Source organism: Oxyura jamaicensis, chromosome 14 (assembly GCF_011077185.1).
Source record: "Oxyura jamaicensis isolate SHBP4307 breed ruddy duck chromosome 14, BPBGC_Ojam_1.0, whole genome shotgun sequence".
NCBI classification, from domain to species: Eukaryota; Metazoa; Chordata; class Aves; order Anseriformes; family Anatidae; genus Oxyura; species Oxyura jamaicensis.
The window spans coordinates 12,507,270-12,530,397 of NC_048906.1; the positions used below are offsets into that span (position 1 = coordinate 12,507,270).

The 23,128-nt window shown below is 60.3% G+C and overlaps 1 protein-coding gene across 10 annotated transcripts in view; it reads right to left on the reverse strand.

The window, feature by feature from the left end:
- Positions 1-23,128, reverse strand: part of LOC118174297 (ankyrin repeat and fibronectin type-III domain-containing protein 1-like) — a 188,095-nt gene that overhangs the window by 11,489 nt on the left and 153,478 nt on the right. For 9 of the 10 annotated variants that reach the window (XM_035339561.1, XM_035339562.1, XM_035339559.1 and 6 more), the window contains 3 exons: positions 20,311-20,439; positions 755-956; positions 306-513 (listed from right to left, as the gene is read on the reverse strand). In XM_035339561.1, coding sequence (XP_035195452.1) covers positions 306-513; positions 755-956; positions 20,311-20,439 — 539 coding nt within the window. The remainder of the gene's footprint in view (positions 1-305; positions 514-754; positions 957-20,310; positions 20,440-23,128) is intronic. The other variant, XM_035339566.1, reaches the window with a different exon arrangement.

Here is a 23,128-nt window from a genome sequence, read left to right on the forward strand (position 1 = left end):
TGCAGAGCCCTGCTCGCAGGGACAGTGGAGATCCCCAGTGTGTGGCCAGGCAAGCAGGGAGCAGGGTCCGAGCACCTCTTCCCACCATCATAACCCCCCCTGGTTTCCTGCTCTGAAATGTGGATCCAGCACCATTCCCATCTGCCCCATGCCACACGCAGCACACAATAGGGTGCTGTGAGTGCTGCACAGCCTGCTGCAGCCCACCCCACACACGGACTCCCAGGAGGCAGATGAAGCCCCCCAAGCTGACGGAAGCATCGCCACTGTCCTTGCTGTTTCTGCCTGCCCTCCAGCCAACTCACAGTGCGGGCTCTCCTTTGCTCCTGCCTGCAGCAGGGCCCTGGCGATGGGAGCGTTGTTGGTCATGATGGCGATGTCCAGGGGCAGCAGCCCCTCGCTGTTGGGGGTGTTGAGGTCCAGCTCCTCGGGGCTGTACTGCTTCAGCAGCTCCTGCACCCGGTCCAGGTCCTGCAGCTCCACGGCCTCAAAGAGAGCAGCATTGCTCTGGAACTGGACGGAGGGAGACGTGCCGGTGAGCTGGGCATGGAGTGCTCCTTCACCCCACCCCAGCACCCCTCCAACCCAAACTGGGCTTGTGGACGTCCCCAGAACCAGGGGCTCAGGAACATCATCTCTTGCAGACACAGATGGATGATGCTGAGCAAACACCCTGACCCCAGGCAGCTTCACCTAACGCACACCCCACCCGTCCCCCTCATCCCCGGCCTCAGCGTGGCTGGAGGGCACCGACCAGGTAGGACTTGCGGAGCTTCTCCTTCTCGCCCCGTCCCGCCAGGCTGCCCTCATCAAAGGACGTGTAGTTGACCCGGAACTTCCCCGAGAGGTTTCGGTAGAGCCTTTTGGCCGCGTTCGGCGAGGAAGGGCCCGGCGGCTTCCTGGCCTGTGCCAGCTGCAGGTCCCGCATCTGCTGCGTCATTTTGGGAGAGGACGACCTAGGGGGGAGAGGAGGCAGTGAGTGACATGCTGGTGGGATGTGCTGGGAAGGCAGAGGAGGCAGTCAGCAGCTTCAGGAACAGGACGTGAGCCAGGAGAGCCAGAGTCACCGACCCTGCAGTGCTGGGATGGCGCCAATGCAGGGGGCTGCATGGTGGACACCGGTGCCAACAAGGAATCTGTTGTCATCAGCCAGGCCAGCACCTCCTGATCACAGTTGCTGGGCCTTGAGGGGTCCCAATGGGCTCCCCAAAATTCTGCAGGTGAGATTTTCCCCTCCAGACCCTTGAGCTGGGATGGCCACGGTTGGTGCCGCACTCCGATGCTCTGCATCTCCAGTGCTCATCAGCACCCCTCAGTGCTCGTCTGTACCCGATTTCCTCAGGGGTTTTTATTCCAGCAAAGGAAACCCTCCGAAAGCAAAGTGAGCATGGGGAATGGACAAAAGCCTGTTCCTAACGGCACCAAGGAAAAAGCCAGGCCCCTACAGGGACCACGCGAGTCCCAGCCTCCCATGTAGCAGGGACCCAGGCTGTTGAGTCACTCCTCTGAACCTTGGCCCACACTAATAAAGCTAAATGATCATTTCTCCACTGTCATTTTGACTTCCTTCTTCAAACAGACATGACAAACATGCACAAGTCCCCAGGAACTGTGGCGCCTTCTCCCTGCCTCTCCCTGCAGCCGGGACCCCACATCCCCAGGAGCACCGGGCCCAGGTCCCCGACTCGGCGCGAGCGCGGCAGCGTGGGACTTTAGCCCATGAGCCATCGGCTGCAGGACCGAGGGTTTTCACTGGCATCAAACACCTGATCCCCTTGCTGCTGTAGCCCGTGGCACAGCTCCCCGTTAGGGGGCATCAGGTCTGAGGAACATTTAGAGCAGCCATGGCTCACACCATTTCTTGCGGTTTTGACCTCATAGCGCAGTGGGTAAGGCCAGATATCCATGGGCAAGGTCTTCCCCAAGAAGAGAAATAACAGGAGAGGAATAAGCATGACAAAAGGCATGGCAGTTGTCTAGAAGGCAAGGCCAAAATGGTCCTGCGAAGCTGTGACGGTGCTGATGATGGATATAAAGCCATCATCGGAAGGCAGGGTATTGATAACATCTTCGCTACGTGCTCTTCACCGCCCTGATTTCACGCCGGGCACAGTGGGCTGCAGAAGTCCTGCAATGGTTTTACCTTTCATCACCCTGATGTTTAAAAGCAGCGATGGTGGGGAGGTTGGCTCCTGCCAAGGAGATGGGCTGGGCTGGCTCCCACCTCACCAGCTTCACCCCATGGATTTAAGGGCTCTGAGCGTGACCCAAGCTGCAGTGCCCTGGGTCTCTCCTGGGACGGGTGCTACCGGGACATGGGGCCTCAGGGGCCAGGCACAGACTGGGGACACCAACCACATGAGAGAGACCCGCTGAGGGCTCCTCCAGCCCTGGGCCTGGCCACGCACTGTGAACACGAGACCCCGCAGCTCTGCGGTCAGCGGTGGGTGGAAATGACGAGAGAAAGGCCGCCCGTGTCCGTGCCGGCATGGTGCCCTGGCAGCGAGAGTCAAGCAGGTTTGGACCAAGCCTGAAAAGCCAAGCGCAATCTGATGTTCTTAGGAAAGAGAAACAGCTGGCTCGAGAGATTTTCGAGCAAACCCTTGCCTTTTCTCTGGCGTTTGAAAGCTCCCCACCGCACAAATCCCCCTCTCCACCGCCAGTGGCTCCTCCGAGGTGAGACAGCCCCGCTCGCAGGCTCGTCCCCTGGCTGCCCCGTCCTCCTCTTCCCTTCATCCAGGGAGGCAACGATGCTCTCCCACGCCAGGAAAGGAAGACCCCAGAAGCACCTCTCCACATTAGCTGCATTAAACCCCGTCGTAACAGATCCCCTCGCTGCAGCCATGCCTGCAGAACCAGATCTTGAAAAGAACGGTCCTTGGGAGCTAAAGCACCTTTTTCTGCCAATTAAACTACATGGCAAGTGACCCAGCACAGGCAGGCTGCACAACACAGAGATGGTAGAAACAGAGGAGACACGGAGAAATCTCTCACTGTTTTCCCTCATCCAATTTGCTTCTAATGAGAAGTAAAGAGACGGAAATTATTCAGAGCTCCGCAGTGAACATCTGTCTATATTAAACCGGCTGCCCCCGAGATAAAAGAGCTCCCGGCCCTGTGGTCATGAGTCATCTGGGCTCACTGAAGTGGCCTTGATTTATCTGGAGCTAAACTTTGCGGTGGAGCAACTGATAGCTGAAAACAACACCCGCAGCCGCCGTGCCCTGGGGGTACGAGCAGCCGACACCAGCTCACCGGTGGCTGAGCCCGGTCCTGGGGGCGCACGGCGGGAGGAGGTCAGGGCCGCGGCAATTAGCTCCTCTGCCTTTCTAGTGTCGGTGCAGCTTAGCTCAATTTCTCCCAGCTGCAATCAGTTCTTGTTGCTAATTGCCGACCTACCCACCACAGCAGTGCCTTGCTGGCCCCAGCTTTTCAGCTTCGCGGCCGCAGCACATGGTGTGGACAGCAGCTCTGTGCTGCTCAAAACTCACGGGCAAACCCCACCGGCGCAGCGAGCCCAGAGCTGGTTCTCCAGCCCTCGCCCGTGTTATGCCCGGAGAAGGCTTGAGGTGCTGCTAAAAGATGCCTCGGGGCTGCCCGGACCCCTCTCGCGGAGCTGTTGCGATGCTTTTCAAAGCGCCTGAGGATGGATGCGCACAAGACAACTTCATTCGGTCCCTCTCCTCTTCTGTAATGAACACAGGCAAATTCACTGGGTGGTTTACAACGCTGTGGTTTCTGCATATTCTGGGGTTTTAATGTTTCCAGCGCTGCAGATCTTGGCCCAGTAAACACTGTTAATAATTGTTGTAATTATATCATTTTAAGTGCATTTTGTTTAAGGGCGTGGGCTCCCCGAGGCTCCAGCAGAGAACCAGTCCGTGTCGGACAGGGCTGCAAGGAGCCCGCCCGCCCCGAGCCGGGGGGCACAGCCAGCTCCACGCACCCCGGGGGGCTGCGCCCACCCCACGGCCACCCTTCTGTCTGGGGGGGGGGACAGGCGGCTGTCACCTCCGGGAGCTGCTCCCCGACACCGGCGGCTCAACACGGCAGAGAGAGAAGCTGCGGGGGCTTCGTGCACAAGACTATGTTTTTTCCCCTTTTGGAGCCCGAAAGACAGAGGCTGAGAGGTGTTAATTCTTCATAGGAATGAGCTGGCTTGGGGTGGGGAAGGGCTTAATGGCTTTGAAGTAAAAGAGGGTAGTTTTAGATTAGATATTAGGAAGAAATTCTTTACAGTGAAGGCGGTGAGGCACCGGGACAGGCTGCCCAGAGAAGCTGTGGGTGCCCCATCCCTGGCAGTGCCCAAGGCCAGGCTGGATGGGGCTCTGGGCAGCCTGGGCTGGTGGGAGGGGTCCCTGCCCATGGCAGGGGGTTGGAACGAGATGGGCTTTAAGGTCCCTTCCCACCCAAACCATTCTGTGATTCTATGAAGAGAGCAAGGACTGGGTCCTTGCAGGGCTTCTGGTGGCTTCGCGGCATGGGGAACACCCTGGTGTGGACGGCACTGTGGTGTCTCAGCACGGGCTGCCTTCCTGACCCACAGCCCAGTTCAACTCAGGGTTATCCGCTGAAGGAACAGGCAAAGGCCAGGAGGAGCCTGACAGCCAGCTACCAGGGCAAGCCCAACCCCATCTGGGCAACCTCACAGGGCAAACCCAACCCGATCTGGGCAACCTCACCCCGAGCTGGGAGCTCGCATCAAGGGATCAGCAGAAAGCTGCCCAAGGACACTCCACCTGGGGGCTTGGTGCACGCGCCCTGCAGGCGGGCGCACGGCGTGGTCACTGCCACTCGGCCGCCCGGTGCTCGCCTGCGGAACCCGCTGCAGCCCGCAGCAAACACACGAGTGCCTTTTTTGGCTCCTGCGGCCACGCAGCAGAAATGCAGCTTCCAGCACAGAGAGGAGCTGCCGACGCACTCGCATTTTCCACTCCTTTCGCCTGAGTATAAGCAATTCTTCAGGGCCGGGGAAACAGAGGATGGATCCAAACCGGAGCACGAGTAGGGAAGCTCTTCCAAATAGTGGGATTTCATAACCCACCAAAAGGCACGCTCCAGCCTAGGACAAAATTCCGCGCTTGGAATCCCGGCACAGCAGCACAGCTCATGGGACCAGCCTGCACATCAGCCACCCGCATGAGGAGGATTTCCCAAACAGGGACCACAGAAACTCCTCTGAGCTCCAGCCTTAACGGCAAAGGTGCTCCCCTGGATGTGGCCAGGCAGTCTGCAAGCACTGCTGCTCATCCTGCGGCCCAAACCCGTGGATGCACAGAAGGTGCTTGCTGTGCAGGACGCAGCCCAGAAGCATTTAAATATTGTGCAGACGGTGGGTAGCGACCAGGTCGTGCCAAGACGGAGCAAAACCACTGCACAGCGGAGCACCCACAGAGGCTGGGCAGGTTTCCTGCAGCTTCTTCACCCCAGTACCTGTGGCTGGCCGCAGCCGTGCTGCCCAGGGCCTGCTGAGCACCCGCCAGAGCTGGCACGTGCCCCAGGCAGCGTTTCTGCACCACGGAAGCATCTGCGTGTCTGGAAAATGCACTTGCTTATTGAAACCTGGGTCCAAGGCAAGGCAACAAAACAGATCCAGGGCTTTGTTTGTTTCCTACAGATTTTCTCTCTCTTTTTTTTTTTTTTTTTTCCCACTTGGCAAACCCTCTGGGTTTTGTTTTGAATGGAGCCGAAACGAGCATGCCTCTTTTGTTTAGCAATAACAACTAACTTATATAGATCCCACTCCTGCCAGTACATTTTTGTTTGAGCTCCGGAAGCCCAGTGCTATTAGCCCAGCGTCAGGAGGAGCAGTTGCTGCACCGCACCCAGGCTTGGGCAGGGTGTCCCGAGCACCAGAGCCGTGCACCTCTGCAGGGGACTGGCCGGGGGTGCAGGACAGCACCAGTCATGCCTCGCCGGGCAGGCTGTCCCCCAGACCAGCAGACTTTTGTGTCCCTTGGGGAACGCTTGCACGGGGAGCTGAGCAGCTGCAGCACCTGGCGAGGACACCCTCGGAGCTCCTGCAGCACACACTCTGATTCTGGGAGAGATGGAGGCTTTAAGAAGCTGAGAAAGGTTTGGAGCCAACTGAGTAGATCACTTGCAGAGACCTCCCGTACAACACACCATTCCTGCCGTCCGAGCAGCACGCTTGCAGGAGGAAGGGAGCAGAGGCACTCGAGCAAATTCTGTCGCAACACAATAAAGCTGCTGCTGCTTTTTTCTGTTTTATTTATTTATTTATTTTAATTAAGCATTCAGATCGGGGGGGGGTTTAAACGAGCCCAGAAGGAGCCTGTGGCTCAACTCCGACTTAAGTAGGACTGAAATTAGCCTTTCAGTTCCTTGGTCATCCCCGAGAGCCTTCCATCACGGTCAGGACCGCGGCCACGTGAGCGCTGCAGGCTCCAGGTGCCGTCGCTCTGGCTGTGCCCGTACCCACGTCGCCTCCTGCACTGCTCCTTCCCCACCTGCACACACACGGCACCCGCAGCAGCCCCACGGCACCGGGACGCCTCTCAGTGCTCCCGGTCGGGGAAGGTGTGCAGCAGAGGGCTGTAGCTACACCGCCGGCACCGCGCGCACAGCCCGCGAGGCATCAGCCTGGCGCTGCTGTACGGAGCACGGGTGGCACCGGATCCCCTCGCGCCCAGAAAAATCTGCGTTTCCGCCTCGGTGCAACTGCATTTCCATGGGGACTGAGCCAAGTGGGTGCGTGCGCTGCAGACCAAGGGTGTTGCTGCCTGTAGGGGCTCACGAGCTGCTGCCTGGGGCGCGGCGTCCCCCCGCCGCCCACGCTGCCTGTCCCCCCGTGCAGACAGCCCCGGTCCCGTCCCCGCGGCGCAGCACGGGCAGGCAGGGCTGCCCGCCACGGTGCTCGGTCCCTCCTGCCTCCCAGCGAGCGCAAATACTCCTCGCTGTGCTCCGGCAACGCCGGCCTCTAATTGCTGCTTGACATTAAGCATCTGAGCAAGGAAGTCTTGGGTAAATGTTCTTGCTATGGGAACACGCAGTGCTGAGTCTCTTTAATTACATTGTTTTTGTTTGGCTTTTTTTATTAGTTGTGCTGTGGCTTCCCCTCCCTGACAGGCCGGAGGAGCGCACGCTAAATATGGCTGGGTTTAGAGTCCGCGGTGAAACCCGAAGCTCGGCACCAGCCTGGCTGGACGCAGGCAGGGTGACGGGGGGATGCATTCCAGCCGCCGCGCATGGCTCCGGCCCCGGCCAGCGCCGCGCTGCCCTCGGCGGGCTGGGGCAGCTCCGGGCTCCTCCACTGCCCTGCAGAAACGCGTCCCTCACCTCCCCGCTCTCCTTCGCCCGCTGGATCCTGCCGGGAACACGTCGCAGCCACGGCCCGCAAGCCCCCGGGCGCTGCCAGCAGCCCCCGGCCCCACTGCGCCCATCTCGTCCCTGCGGCGGTGCGGAGCGGGTGCCGCACACCTGCCTGCCCCATGGATTGCCCCAAGGGCGAGGGAGCCCTCTGCCCACCGGCCGCGCTGCTTTTCATCTTCCTCTGTCCCCCTTGTTATTTTAAAGGCATTCCAGAGGATGCTGTCAGGCTTGGATGTGGTTTGGTTGGGTTGTTTGTTTTCGTACTGGAGGTTTTATGATCGCGTTGGGAACGAGCCCTAATTGAGCTGCAATTCGAATTGCAGTCCGTGGGTATTTGTTTCATTTTTGGAAGGGCTTAAACTGCAGCACAGCTTAGGCTGGAGAACGCATTTGGTTTTAACTGGAACCTGATGGGGACAGGGCTGAGCAGGACGGGCCTCCCCGAGCCATGACCGACGCACGCCGGGGAACCCCAGCGGCACCAACAGCCCTGCGGCCACCCAAAGCCCGGCCAGTGCCGGGCCAGGAGGCTCACGGCAGCCCTGCAAACCTCGGCGCCCTCGTGTCTGCCCAGCTGCCCTGGGCTCGGGGCACCTCCCTGGACTGGGAGCTGCCTCTAGACCTAAGCTGCTCGCAGAGACAGGGCAGCAGAAGCAGGCAGGACCTAAAGGTCAGCGCCCAAACTGCCCTTCATGGGATCTACGTCGGTGTCAACTTCTGCTGACCGTGCCCCACGCCGACTGCCAGAGCTAACGGCTCAGCCCCAGCACCCAAAGCGTGCGTGACGCTGCTGGCACACACAAGAAACGGGAGCTTTGCAGGTAGGGACAAGAGGACAGGCAGATCCCCAAAGTGCAGGGGGACCGGCCGAGCACCTGCCCTGCTCTGCAGCTGCACTTCCTCACCTCTCGCAGGGTGTCCAGATGCTGGGGCAGGACGGCAGCGCTCTGGAAGACGCCCCGACCCACTGGCACCATCCCGGCTAAATCCGACTTCCGCATGTCAGGAGCGGATGAAGCGCGGGGACTTACTGCCTGTTTCAGGAAGAAACCCTATCCCTGCACGGCCTGCCAGGAACAGGCACCGCTCTGTGCCACGGATGCATGTGTGCAAACTCTTCTCGGGGGTATCAAATGCAGAAGCTGAGTCATACGACGCCTGGTCTCAAAGAGCACTGGAGGCAAAAAGAGGGGGGGGAATCTCTCTGTGGTGTCACTGGGCCTCAGCTAAGCCCCAACGGGAACGGCACAGGGGAAGCGCTGGGATGCTGAGATGGGGACACTTAGCCACACGGCCAGCACCCAGCCGCCCTGCTGGGAGGAACAGGAAGGGAGGTAAGGCCACGCTCAGCCTCGCCTGGTCCCGTCCCAATCCTCAGGTCCCAGCTCCAATTCTTGGATGGGAGCGGGGCTGGAGGAGCCGCTGGAGGAGCCCCAGCCCGCACGGGGTCAGCACCTTCCTCTGGGCACCGTACCGGTGGGAGATGGGGCTGTGGGACTGGGCTGGTCCACTGTGGGCCACCAGCATGTCCCCGCGCCTCGGAGACACCCAGCAGCTGCTGCGTCCTCCTGCAGCGGCAGGCTCCAGCGTGTGCAGGAGGGGTGCTCTGCCTGGGTGCCACCCGCACGCCTCCTCCTGGCCCCGCAGCGCCCCGCTCTGCTGGGAGCAGCCTCCCGGGCTGCCCGCTGCCATGCCCCGGGGTGCAGCCGCAGGGGCTGAGGCCGAGGGACTCATTACAGCAGTGAGAGGGATGGATTTGAACCCAGACCTGTGGAGATGAAAAGCAAATCCTTTAACCTCCTGCGCCACCTTGTGCCACCAGGAAGAATACGCTGGTGAGGTCTGGCTCCTGTCGGAAACCACCTCTGCTCCCAGGCCATGAAATTCTAGAAAATTGGCCCAAGGAGGACTTCTGGAGGTCATCTCAGCTCACTGCCCCACACCTGTGGCTGCTCTCTGTTCCCAGCCGACGCATTCACCCTTGAACCTCCAAGCCCCCAAGACGAGCTCCTGCCCCCCTGTAGTCCCCCTGCTGGGGTGTCCCTGCTGGTGGAAGCCCACCTCCAACCCATCGTCCCACCCAAGCCATCCAGCTAGACGGGGACCGAACTGCTTGAGCGCGCCAAAGCTGCACGATGAAAACCAGCACCACTGGCTGAAGACTTCCAGAGCTGCACCCAAAGGGGTTATAAAAGGCAGGCCACAGACATTGATCTCGGCGGGGAGGAGGAGACGACGGCCAAGACACAATGGAAGAACAGACAAACGCACACACCCGGCTCCAGAGCTGCTGCCCAGCTGGTAAATGTTACTGGAGTCAGAAAACCCCTTTCCCGCTGGAAGGCACCCAGCAGGAGCCAGCCAGCAGCACTGGGCACGCTGGCCGCTGCCCACACCATGTCCCTGGCACCGCGACCGAGAGCGGCCACCCCCTTGGGGATGTCCCTGGCCTGCAGGCCAAGCGCTGCCGGTGGCACACCCTCACGCACAGCTCCCTGCCCCTCATGCTCTGGGGTCTGCAGCCCTCACCAGAAATCACCCCACAATGGCACGAGCGGTGCTCGCCGGGGCGGCCTCACCGCCAGGCAGGAGCTTCCCACCTCCCACCCCGCGCCGTCCTCCCTCCGGCTGTGGGGAGCTCCGAGATGCTCAAGCCCAGGACAGCAGAGCCTACAGGGGAAGCCGTGAAGCCCCCAGCACGGCAGGTAGCTCTGCTTTCCACCCCGAGACAAGAGAACAAAGCCAAACGCCGCAGTAGTCACCAGGTCCCACCTCCGACCACCAGGACATGCTCTCATGTCCACGCGTTGCAGCGGATGTGACTGCAGAGCGCAGCCGTGGGAGACGCAAGGGTTACAGACCTTTCCCAAGGTCTCGCAGGATGCAGGGACACAGGGAGATGTTCTCCTTGCATCACGCGTTGCCTCAGCTCCTCCTGGCTGCTGGAGCACGGAGGAGGCTGTGCTGAGCAGCCCACGGGCACAGCACCCCGAGGTGCTCGGACGCCCTGCGCCATCCTCCTCCCGACGCTTACACCCACCGGGGCCCTGCCAGCAGACGGGGCCTCAGCTTCCACCCGTGGAAATGGAGATAAAGACAAAGTCATCTTTTGTGGGATGCTTTGAGGCTGTCTGATGAAGATCACCAAAGCCTGCTGGGCTTCCTCACGGTCACCGCTCCTCACCCAGACCCCCAAGGGCCGGGGCTGCTGCTGGGGACGTGGGGATGCGAGCCCAGCCCCATGCCCATGGCCCGCGGGGTGCTTGGTGCAGTAACAGCTCGCCTCTTCCGAGCTCTTCCGAGCATGCATGGCCATGCTTTCCAGAGGCTAACAATTTGACCAAATCTGGGTTGATTTCCACCAGGAATGTACCAGCCCTGCCAAATTTCAAGTCTCTTTTCCAAAGCATGGAGGCACCAGAAGTCCTTAAACAAAGAGACGGAAAAAAAAAAAATAATATTGGCAAAGCCACCGTTTTTCCCCAACCTTCTGCTGAAACTTGAAAAATAAAAAATAATAAAAAAAAAAGGAGAGAGAAAGTTCAGCCTGAGGCAGAGTGAGCATGGAAAAAATCAGCCCTAACAGTTAAGGTCTGGCAAAGGTAGAAGCAAACAAACTTCCGCTGGAAAGTGTTGAACGGCCTCAACAACAAGCGTCTGCTGACGCTACCTACAGCAAACGTGTCGAGCGAGAGGTGCCCTCCTCGCCCCTTCCCCTGTGCCGCAGAGCACCTGAGGATGCCTTGAGCACCACCGCCTGCCCGCCCAGCCTGACCGACCCCTGTGCTGTTGGCAATGGTACCGAGAACTGGCAGCACCGTCCTGCCCCTCTGGGGATGTCACAAGGGGCCCGAAGGGCTCCTGGATGGATGTGGCACAGGAAAGGCACTGGGCAGGGATGGGAGGAAAGGGTTTTCCTTCCCCGCTCTGCTCTCGGGGCTGATCTCTGAGATGTCCCAAAGCACTCGGGAGATCCCTGCTTACAGTTACGCCACGTGGGAGTTCTGAGCCAGGCCTGCATGACTCGGGCTCCTCCGCCACCGAGAGCCTGCAAACATCTGGCAGAGTTGGTGGCCCCGTGCCTGGCAGGCGCCGCTGCCTCCGTTCTCCCTCTTGCCACCCCTAGACCCCGCTCCAGGGACACTTTGCTCATCCCACCCTGGCTGAGGGCTGCGGGACGCGCCCAGCACCAGGCAGTGGAAGCAGCGGTTGCAGCAGCTCGGTGCCGGTGCAGCTCAGGGACGGCTCTGGCTGGCTGCTGGTGTTTCTCCTCGCGGTGAGGAGCGGCTGCTCGGGCAGCAGACAGCTCCTCCCTGGCACAGCAGGAGGACGAGGTGAGCGCACCCGTGGAAGGCAGCCTTGGGCCCGGCATCCTGCTCCAGACCTGCATCGTCAGCGAGGAAATCAGCCAAAGGCCAGCCCCAGAAGAACCTCCACATGGGTTCACGCGAAGTTCGCGAGGGGAGCTCTGCTCCACAAACACGGCTGCTCGCAGCCGAGGTTCCCTCGCGCAGCCCCTTGGACATCCAGCGAGACACCGGGCGCAGACGGGGAGAGCAGAAGCATTAGCTAAATGTCACGCCGGCTTATCTGCGGCCAGCAGCAGCCTCCTCGCTTCCCGGGATTTGGCCGGCGGCTTCGCGGGATTTCGCTGCACGGAGAAAGCTGACGCGTGCCCCAGCCGCATGCAGCCGCCTGGCGCGGGCACGGGACGGGGACGGTGCTGGGCGCCCCCCAGCCCCCCGGTGACCTGCTGCCCAGCCGCCGTGCCCCTGCCCAGGGCCATGCTATGGCACAGACCGGAGGCAGAGCGGTGCCTTCCAGCACCTCCCTGGGCTGTCGCTGCCCTCGAGGCTTTTCCCCTGCACCGGGTGGCACAGGGTGACACCCAGACACAGCACCCCTCCGTGGCTTGTGCCTTCTGATGAGGCCAGGCCTGCAGAAAGGCTCAAGCCTCCACCAGACCAAAGTCCGGATAACTACACGGCAGGAGAGAGCACCCTCTGAGCTTCTGCCATGCAGGGCCCAGTGTGGAAACCTTACCGTCAATGCTCTTTGCAGAAGTGGTTACACAAGGTAAAGGCTCGGGGTCGTATCCCAAACTTATAAGGCCTCTGGGCAAGCTCCATCTGGAGCTGCCAGCTCCGAGAGCTCCAGGCCAGCCCACAGCTTGTCCCTGGGCTGGGGGAATGGGATTGCCAGCAGAACACCCCACGTACAGAGCATCCTGATACCACAGCCAGCTCCTTCAGCAGTAGATCTCCAGGTGCCTGAGAAAAGGGATCATTGGGATCATTGGGATCATTGCTGCTGGGCTCCTTTTAAACAGCGAGAAGCCAAGGCACAAAGAGGGGCAGGTCTCGCCCTCCGTGGCTCAGCAGGCCAGGAGAATCCAGGTCTCCGAGCCCCAGGCCAGCAGTTCATCCCCAGCCCCAGCCCAGGCCACTTAGCAAGTGCCAGCACATAATTTCCCGTTTCTCAGCGCTCGGAAGCAACGGACCGCAAATCCAGAGCGTAGGCAGGAGAGATTTCCCTCCCAGCTGCTAACTGGTGAGCCCCGACAGGCCCTGCTGGGATTCATCCTGGGTGGACACCGACCTCTGTCCAAACGTCTGGAGGGCACCCGGGTGAAGCCCTGCTCCGTGGGCAGAGCGAAGACCACGTGCAGGTTCTCAGCTGCTGCCGAGTGCCTGTGTCCACTCTGGACAAAGCTAAGCATGACCCTTGTCTTCCCTAGCCCCAAAACTGGAAGTTTTACCGGTTCTGCACTATATTGGGCTGCCCACGTGGAAAAACCTCCCTCGCCTTGGTGGCAGAAAACCTTCATCCCTGTCTGACCCTCCCCGCTGAAAGCATGAATAAAAGCGACAGAGGCAACGTGGGGTGGGGAGGGGAACGGCGCAGGGTGCCCTGGGGTAGGTGGAGGATATTTCTGCCGGAGGGAGAACGGAGACGCCGACAGGGAAGAAAGGAAACTTGAAAGCGAGGAGAGAAGGGGAATGTAACCGCTTCCCCCTGGCCTCCTGCAGGCACGGGGCTCGGCAGCTGTGCAGGTCCCTCGGTCTCACAAAGCTCCTCGGAAAAGCGGGTCGGCAGCAGGAAGGTGGGTGAGAGGGATGGGTGTGAAGCAGTGGGGACGAGGGAGAGTGCAGATGGCAGAAAGCCTCGAGCAGAGGTGGGGACAGAGCCCAGCACACCAGAGGGCCCGGTCTGTGGTGTCCCGGTATTCCGGGCTGCCTCCTGCCTCCAGTTTGGCCTCCCCACGGAGTGCTGCCCATCTCGCCGGCATCCTGGCCAGCAGGTCCGACGCTGAGCTGGCACCGGGACGGGCTCTCCAGGAAGACAAACAAGAGGTTCCTGAAGCTCTGGCAGGCAGAAGTGCCTCAGCCAGAAGGAAACTATCTGAGAGCAGAGAAAATCTGTGCAACAGGGACTGCCACTGCTGAAAGGACAAGGGAGGACGAGCAGTACTCAATCCCTCGAAACAGCTGGCAGAAAGGACTGGGGAAGCAATGCCCTGCCTGGCAAGGTGAGGATGCAGGCAATGCATGGTGCACGTCCAGGCAGCCGGCGCCTGGGCACGGCTCCATCTGTGGAAAGGGACCGCTGGAGGCCCTGCAAGACGAAGAGCATCTTCCGCATCCCTTGGCAGAGACCGAAGGCATCCGTCCTGCTCTGCAGATCCAGGCCGGGGGAAATGGCTAATCAATGATGAGCATTAAACAAATCAACTAGCCCCAGGCAAACGGGGCTGTTTGACACAGATCAAAATGCACTGGGGGTAATGGATATGCTGCACTGAGAAATGATCTTATCACAGCTTGGAGGTGTCAGCTACCAGCAGAGGGAAGTGCCCGGAACAGCGCAGTGGCAGAATATTTCAAATTTGTCTTTCAGATAAATGACATTTCCTCCCCGTGCTCCCAACGAGGCAGGGATCTGGCTGAGGGCTCTGATCCTGGACAGGGAGAACCTGGACCTCAGTCTTCGAAAAATTTTCTCTGTCGCCTCCCCAGAGGGTTCAGTTTTTCCCCCTGAAGCCATGTGAGAGAAACAAATGCAAGCTCCTTGCCCCTGACTGCAGCCAGCTGGGACAGGCTGCTTCCTTGGTGGGTCCTGGCACGAGCCGGGGCCTTGGCTCATGCCACCAACACGGGGGGCAGCAGGGAAGGCAGCGGGTGACAACGCTGCTCGCAGGAAGGACGCAGCCCCTGGTCTTCTCCTGGTCCGGAGCTGCCCAGCCCCACTGCACCCACCAGCCCAGCTCCTTTCCCTGCTGCCCCGGCTCCTCCGGCCCTGCCAACGCGCTGCGGGCTGGGGACTGGTGGCAGCGGGGGCACCGGTGCCACCGCAGGAGGACAATGAGGCTCGAGCCTCTGTCTGTCTGCAGGTGACTGGCAGACAGCAAGGATAAAAAGGGATTTTATGTAAATGCATTATTCCTTTCAAATGTTTTCCTAAAGGTAACCCCAGCACTCAGGGAGCTATTTGGAAGGCTCGCCTGTCCCGTCAGCGAGTCCCTCAGACACCAGTGAGCCCCGTCCCCAGCCCCCGGGAGGCGAACCCCTGCTCCCCCATGCCCACGGGCACGCAGACCACAGCCATCCCCAGGGTGCCAGGACAAACCCGGGCTCTCAAACCACATCCCCCTGCGCCCCGTGCTCCCTGCCCAGCACCTCCCTGGCCCACAGAGGTGTCCTGGGCACCGAGCGCAGCGGCTCAGCCCCTCCTGCCTCTCTGCCAGCAGTCCCCACAGGCAGGGGACCTCGCTGGCTGGCTGCAGCTCCTCTCGACCACACTCAACGCACGTCTACGGGCGTCTCGGTGGCTTGACGTGGAGCTGCTGCAGCCGAGGGGGACCGAAGCCCCCCGGGCAGGGCCCTGCTGTCCACGGGCGGGCTGGCTCCGAGATCTGCCGCGTGCTTGAGCAGACCACGAGCGTGGTGCCCGAGCCCGTTTCCACCCGGCTAATTCAATAAGTCGCAGCTAGCATTACTTCATACGGCAGAGAGGCTCCACAGCTATTAGGGGAATTGGGAACGGGGAGGGGGGGGTGCGAGGTGGGGGGGAGGAGCTGAAATGGAGAAGGGAGAGAGACAGGGAGGGTGGAGAGGGGGAAGCTAAGACAAGCAGCAGAACAAAACATCCCATAAATCATGAGGAGCTGCTGAAATACCAGAACAAATGACCCCATAGCTTGGCCATTGTTCCTGAGCGATGGCTTAAAGCGCTCCCAGTCAGACAAAGCGCCTCTCCTTTCATTTCAGCGCCGCGCCAGCCTGTCCAGGACCTGTGCTGAGCACCACCGAGCGGGGAGCCAGGACGGACGGACAGACAGGACCAGTGGGATGGGGGGGTGAACCCCCTGGAGGGCTGCATGCCCATGCCACCAGTGGGTACCCATGTCTTTCTGCTTGCCGAGAGCATCTCTTGGCTCGCAGGGCTCCCACGTGCCCACACTGCCCAGGCTCCGATGCGTTTTGCTGAACACATCGGGGGCTGTTGTTCTCCCTCGTTGCTCCTTGCTCAGGCTAGGACCCACTTGGTTGGGAAGAGAAGCGGATCCACATCTTCTCTTGGATGCGCAGTGTAAGTCAGGAGTAGGACCCCACGGGTCAGGCTGTGTTACCCACAGCAGCACGGAGCCCTTCGCGGTGCTGTTCCTCCCTGGCTCCCCAAAACTTGCTGCCAATTCACTCTGTGCTTGGCAAAGAGACAACCAGACAGCAAAGAGGACTCACGAAAGTCCTGAGTGCCCACGGACCGTCAGGTTGGAAACAGCACCAGGCAGTCGCATCTCTCCAGTCGGCTGGCACGGGAGCAGCCAGTCCCACAGCAGCACCCACGCTGCCTGCCCACGCCAGTGGGCAGCACCCACGGCAGGAGGCACCTCCCCGGCACGGCTGCGTTACAAAGGGGGCAACACTGCCGCACGAAATTCCAAATAACTTCCCCAAAAGCACTTCCACGGAACACCTTGTGCGTTAGAACTAAACCCGCAACGCGGAGCAGCGTCACAGCAGGACGAGACCAGCAGCGACACGCCAGGTCCCCGCTCAGACCCACGCTGCCGCCAGGCTTCTGCGCCTCCCTCTCCCTGGCAGAGGGGATGCGAGGGACTCGCTCAGCACCTTGCCAGGGGCTGAGCAGCAAAAACAAGGGGCTGGCTGCCTCCTGCACATCTGACCACCAGACGACAGGCTCCTGCCAGCGCTGCTCCGGCAGCCCGCGGTGGAGCAGAACCGAGATAAGGGACGGGGAAAGGAGGAATGCGCTGCATTTTTTCCCGAACCGCCGGGGGAATTGAGCGCTCCGAGCACAGATCGCAGGGAGGCTGCCCGGCACGTGGAACGGGGGGGAGATAGAAACAGCGAGAGAGGAAAAACAGGTGAGACAAGAGGATGGGAGAGGGAACACCAGAATGAGAGGTAGGAAAGGAGAAGGACACAAATGGGTGCCAGGAGGACAAAGTGCTGCTGGGTGCCAGAGCTGCAAGGGCACGGGGGGGCAGAGGATCCCAGGCTCCACATGTGCAGGAGCGGATGCAAACAGCAGGTTGCAGCCTTCCTGTGTGATTAAGGCTCACTTGAGAGAGAAACGTGGATCATTTCCACCTAAAAAATGATCCACACACGGGAGAGGAGGCTCTCCCTTCACCTCGGTTCACCCTAAGGGGGAAAAAAGGATTGCTCACGTTTCTCAGAGGGCTCTGCAGAGACACCGAGAAGTCTCCGCAGGAGCTGCCAGGTTTCTGATTCTTAACCCCAACAGCAGAAGGTGTTGAGCTGCAAATAAAGAGTACTTTTGTCTCATGCCTTCGTGTTATTTAGGGTTTGGAGCTAGATCAGTATCACAGACAAACAGAGAGCAGAACAGCAACAAATCAGACCAAGAATCCTTCCCGTCCTCCATTGCCAGTTTTTGCCTCATTTGGAGCTCGCGCCGCTTCGGACATCCACGAGCCACGGTGTGTGCCGTCCAGCACAGGGGATGAGAAAGGAGTCAGCAAAAACCGCCCCGATAAACACAGACACGAGCAGCCTCCAGGCCCGTCCCCTGGGTGCACAGGCTTCGCGCCGCACGGCTCCCGCTGATGCACCGGCGTGGGGCTGCTGCAGCGAGAGCGAGCAGCGCCCCGCGGGGCCACGGCACGCTCGCCGGCCCTAACAGTGGGGACTTTGTGGCCCTGGCTTTAAAAAAAATACCCTAAAAAGTCTAATAATGAAGTATTTGCTTCGGTAAACAACATATGAATGAAATAAGTGTTTCCTCAATAAGTCTCTTTTTCCCTGCCTTCTCTCCCTCCCCCCCCAGCAATTTTTTTTAATAAGTGGAACTAACGAGACGGCTCTCGGTTGCTGCTGAGCTCAGGACAAGGCTGTGCTCCTCTCGCCTGGTATAGCACTGGAACGTGTGCCGGGCTAATAAAGCGTGCGTTGTGCCTGGCAGAAACGTGACCCGTGAGCACGGCTCGCCTGGAGGATGGGGGAGATGCTCAGGTGGGTGCTGGCACCCTGAGACCCGCGCCTGGGAGCATCCCCACACGTCGGGGTGAGCAGAGCGGGCTGGCCAGCACATCATCAGCAAACAGCTGCCCTTCCCAGCCCAGATTGCTGCCAGCGCCCAGGGGACCCGCCAGGCAGGGGCAGGGAGGGACAGGGAGAAGGGGAAGGGGAGGCTCGGGGATCTGCCGTCCCCATCCCGACGGCACCGCTCCAGGCAGGGGACACGGTGTCAGGGGATGGTGACACCGCACAGCTTCTCCTCCTCGTCCTTGGCTTCATCCAGCCCACCTGAGCACCTACTGGGAATGCTGGAAAACTGACTCAGCTTGCCCTGCGTGGGGATGCCAGGTAAGGATGCTTTCTGCTGTGGCAGAGCAATGAGGAGTCGGACTGACAGTGTTTTGGCAGGAGTATCAGGCAGAAAACACTAATCCCTCCCCCAGACTGACAGCCAGCTTTTCAAAGCACTGGGTGCTGATGATTTAGTTCTTTTAATCTCTGTGTCTGCCTTGCAATGCAATCGGAGCGGCAACAGGTGGTGGCAGGTCCGTGAGGCCTTCCTTGTCTTCAGGCCTGGGGGTTAGATGGGCACGATTCTCCAAAGCTGCTGATTTGGGAAACCAGATTTCACTGCCTTTCCATCCATCACCCCCCGCACAGACATCCCCCCGCTGCACAGAGGCAGGTAAAATGGCACAGCCGGTACCCTTGGGGTGAAGTTTAAATCCATGTGGCTGTGATGCTTGCAGGCGTTTGCTCTGGAAGCCCAGTTAGGCACCAGCAGGTCTGCCATGGCACGATCAAGTGTGCGTGTGGGACTGGGCACACGCACCTCCTGCACACGTGCCCCGTGCAAGCTCAAGACCGGCAGCACGCCCGTCCTGCTGCCGGCAGCACTCTGCGTCCCGTGCAGCTGCCCCAGGCTGCTCCTTGGAAATTTGGCTATGTGAGTTTCAAAACAGAGCAAATTCCTGCACTGCTCCCGGGTCTTCTGCTTAGCCACGGCGGCGGGGAAAGCCTCGGCAGCTGAGCCGAGCACACCGAGCTGGCTGGGGAGCGAGCGGTGGACGGGCTCCTCTCCCCACCGCCACCAGCCCGGCTCCTCATCCCTGCGGTCCCGCCGGGGCCACCCCCTCTGCTCTGCCCCGCAAGACGTCCAAAATCTCCCAAGGACCAGCAGCCGACAAGGCAAAGGCGATTCATCCTCACCGAGGGATCACCTGCAGGGTACCTTACAGCGTCCCCATAACCCCGCGTCGCTCACCAGCGCTGCGCGACAAGGTGCTGGGCAGACCGACACGCCACAGGCAGCGCCACTCCCCGAGCAAAACGCTGCAGAGCAAGCAGAAACACACCCCGACACGGTGGGGGAAAGCGGGATCCGGGGGGTTAAAGAGGCACCGCAAGGGAGAAAAGAGCCCTATGGACTGCTCTACGACGAATACGGAGAAACGCTGTTGGTTTTTAATGAGCTTTTGCTTGTTTTCCTGTTTGATAGGCTATAAATTCACCTATTTGCCTATCTGGAAGACTCAGAGTGACCGAAGGACAGCTTTTCTGATGACATCGTTTCAGCAAAGGGAAGTTGCGCAGCTGGAGAAGAAAGCAATCTGTCACCAAATAGCTGAAATTCTTTGTCTGGCCTCATTAATACCTATTTAGCTTTGATGCCTAACGAACCTCACAGATAGAGGAAGCCTTTGAGAAGGCCTCCGCAGCCTCACACGTAAGTGTTAGAACATACAATCAATGCCAGAAAGTTCTCCAAAAAAAGCAGGGAAAACGAAAACCAAACTCGACATTCTTGCAATTTCTAAGCATTTCTTTTTCTCTTTCTTCTTTTTTTTTTAAAGCCTTACCCTCCTTTATCCATCTAAGGAAGCGGAGAGCAATGCAATTTCCAGTTCTTTTAAATATCCTTAGCAGGTCACCTCCAGCACTGGATTGTGGACTGTGATCTGGTTCCAAGGTTGTTGCATCAGAGCTTAGAAACCCGGGATAAAACCTCGAGCCAGGGCTGCAGCCTGAGCCCCGAGCTGAGCGGGGGCCCCGCAGGGCGACAGAGAGCGGGGCGCATGGGGCCGGGGGCAGCACTGCCCCGGGCTGGGCTGTGGGACGGTGATGGCCCTGAGAGGAGCCAGCAGCCATGGGCTGGGGGTCAGCACCGGGCTCTCCCCCCGGCTGCAGCGCCCAGGCACAGCGGGCTCACGGCCGCTTCCCTGCAAGCCCCACGGGATGCTCAGCCGGGGGGGCTCCTTTCGCCCCACAGCAGAGGAGCCCGTTCGGGGTGAGGGGGTTTACGGCTCGGTGCCCTGGGGGAGCTTTTGTAGCAGTTTGGATGGGTGTTGTCCCTGTTCCGTGTTGCCCGGACAGGGGCAGAGTGGCAGCGGTGGGAACAGGGGACAGGAGGGGGGCTGGAGAGGCGGGGGCTCCTTGCCCCCAGCCCTTGCCCCCAGCCCTGTCCAGCTCTTACCATTCAATGCTCAGAGACCTGGGCCGGAAGGCAGACAGCTCGGCCGAGGCATACTCAGCTTTCCTTCTCTTCTCCTGCTTCTGCTTAACTGACAAGCGGTGGGCAAACCTAGAGAGGCTGCTTTCCGACCTGGGGAAGGGGAGAGGAAAGGCGTTAATGTCACCGCAGCACCCTGGCTCCCAGAGGCGCGGTGATGGCACGGAGCCACCCGATGCTGGGGGCTGCGAGGGGCACAGGGGGGCTCTGCGAGGGCCAGTAGCACCGGGACAGGGCAGCACAAGCCTGGGGGAAGCAGCGGGGTATCAGAAGGCTTTGCTCTGCTTTGGCTGGCCAGGACCCACGCCCGCAGTGGGTAAAAGCAGCCTTGCAGCGGGTGAGTTCCCTGCGGAAAGGGGCCAGGAGGACGGTGAGGGAAGCCAAGCGGGGAGGACGGAGGGGCTGTCGCCAGCCCCGGCCCTGCCACACGTGCCCGCAGCCCGGGGGGGCTCCAGCACCGTCCCTGCCAGCAGCACAGCCCCTGCCGAGCTGCCCGGCACGGCCAGGGCGAGGAAAACGCCTCTCCCCCTCTGTGGCAGGGAGAGGACATCGCCCACCGCCGCCCGGCACCGCCGACCACCGTGCGCCATCAGAGCCGGTGCTTCTGTTCCCTGGAGTCCCGAGTGGCTTCAGCCGAACAAAATGCCTCTTAAAACACAATAAAATGAAAAGAAGGTGTTTCTCAGAAACGAGAGCCCCCCGCCTTTCCTTACAGTAATTAAATAAGCCATGAGCAGCCAACAGCTCTTTGGTTTTTGGTTTTTGTTTTTTTTTGTTTTGTTTTGTTTTTTCCTCCTGATACATTTTAAACACGGACATCTTCAATTCATTAACTCTGGTTATTGATTTATTTTGCAGCTTATGAATTGCTGTTGCTCAGGACGGGGTGGAGACAGCTTTCTGGAGAAGGCACTTGTCTCCACCGTCACCACCAGGAAGGAGCAGGTCAGGCCTTCCAGGGTCATTCTTCACATTCTTGAGCAGAGACGCTACTTTGCTGGAAAGGCTTGCCTTTAAAGAACCCCCACGAGAAACCCAAACCCCAGGTTCCCCCCTCGGAGCACTGGAGAAAAAGGCGTTGGAAGAGGAGCAGCTCAGGCATCCTGGGGAAGCCCATGGAGCAGAGCCTGCCGCACGCACCCCATCCCTGCCGCCTCTCCTTTCAGCCCGTGTCAAAGTGCGGCTGAGATGAGCAACACACTGGGTTGGTGAGGCTCAGGGCACCCTTCGCTCCTCTCGAGATGGTCTCTGGGCTTTGGGAACTGCCTGGGAAACACGTTCCTCTTGGCTCTGCTGGCCCCATCCCCACCACTCCATGCCCAGCCATCCCAGCCCTCCCTCCTGATCCAGGCGCCCACAGCTCGTCCCCATGCCGGGAAATGGGGTCAGGTGCGGCTCGGCAAACCCCAAACCGATGGATGTCAGCAGCCACCGGCCACATGGAGCACGCTCCTCATCCTCCCTCCTCCCTGCAGCCCGGTGGTGTGGGTGAGGAGGGTGTGCGTGAGCATGGGGAGCCCCAGAGAGGTGCTGAGAGGGCTCCACGCAGCTGGACCCGAAAGCTACGGCAGAGCCTTTGTTTCCTTTCCCAATTAGAAAGCCCCGAGCACATTACAGCATCATCTGGCTATTTATACGGTGCTGCTTTACATAAACTGCGCTGCAGAAGAGGGAATGAATCATACCTGCTCTACCCGGGCTGCACGAACACCAGCACAGCCGCAGCCGGCCCCGCTCTGCCCGCTCCCCCGGCCCCCCTGCAGCCAGCCCCATCCTCGGGGCCACGCGTGGCTCTGCGCCGAGCTCCTCTTTGGGGGTGCTCCCAGGGATGCGCCCAGGTCCGTGCATTGTGCCTGGGGTCCGTGGCTGATGCCTGCAGCAGGGTGAGCCTCTAGCTCCACGGGGATGCTGCGGTCACTACGCTTTCCTTTCCCAGGCGTTCCCCAAACGCTCCTGGAGGCCTCTGTCCCTTGATCGGCGTTAGGGCCCTTAGGGGCAGGGAAACTGAGGCACAGAGCGGCCGTTGGAGCAAGGCAGGTTCAGCATCCATCCTCTCGCACGCTTCGCTGGCCAGCAGGATTGTCGCGCCTTGTCCCACGGCACCCCCACGCCCAGCGCCCTGCCCGTCACACCAGCACCCGAGGCGGCTCCCAGGGGTCCCAGACGCCACCCGGGAGCCGAGGGGATGAGCAGCAAAAGCCATCAATTGAAACATCAACCGCAGCGATGGGGAGAGCCGTCTCCTGACAACCAGAGAAGGTTGTTCAGCTACTGTGCTGTATCATAAATCACACCTCTCTGACTTGCCATCTGTCAGCCAGATTACACATGTTCAGAGTCCCATGTCAGCGTTTAAGACGGAACACAGCATCTTTTCCCCAGAAATAATTACCGGCCCTGGAGACTCCTGCAGCAATACCCGCGGAGTACCACGACTCGTCCCTTCCCTCACAGCAGCAGCTCAGCGGAGCAGAACTGGCAGCGACGGCGCTGGGGACACGGGGACGGTGCTGCCTGCAGGGCGGGGGAATGCAAAGACCGCGCGCAACTTCTGCCCCATAAAGCCACAGCTTTGTGCCCACCAGGGGCCGGCAGGACCTGCACGGCAAACGGCCCCCTGGCACCAGCCCAGGCCACGGCCAGGCCCAGATGCTGGGGCTGAAGGCAGAGGGGCCCCGCAGCGCCTGGCTGGGTGCAGGGGCTCCCCGGGAGCTCAAGCAGCACGAGCCTGGGGGGCTCAGCTTGGTGCTCCGACCCTCCTGCCTGCAGAGCCCGACCCCAA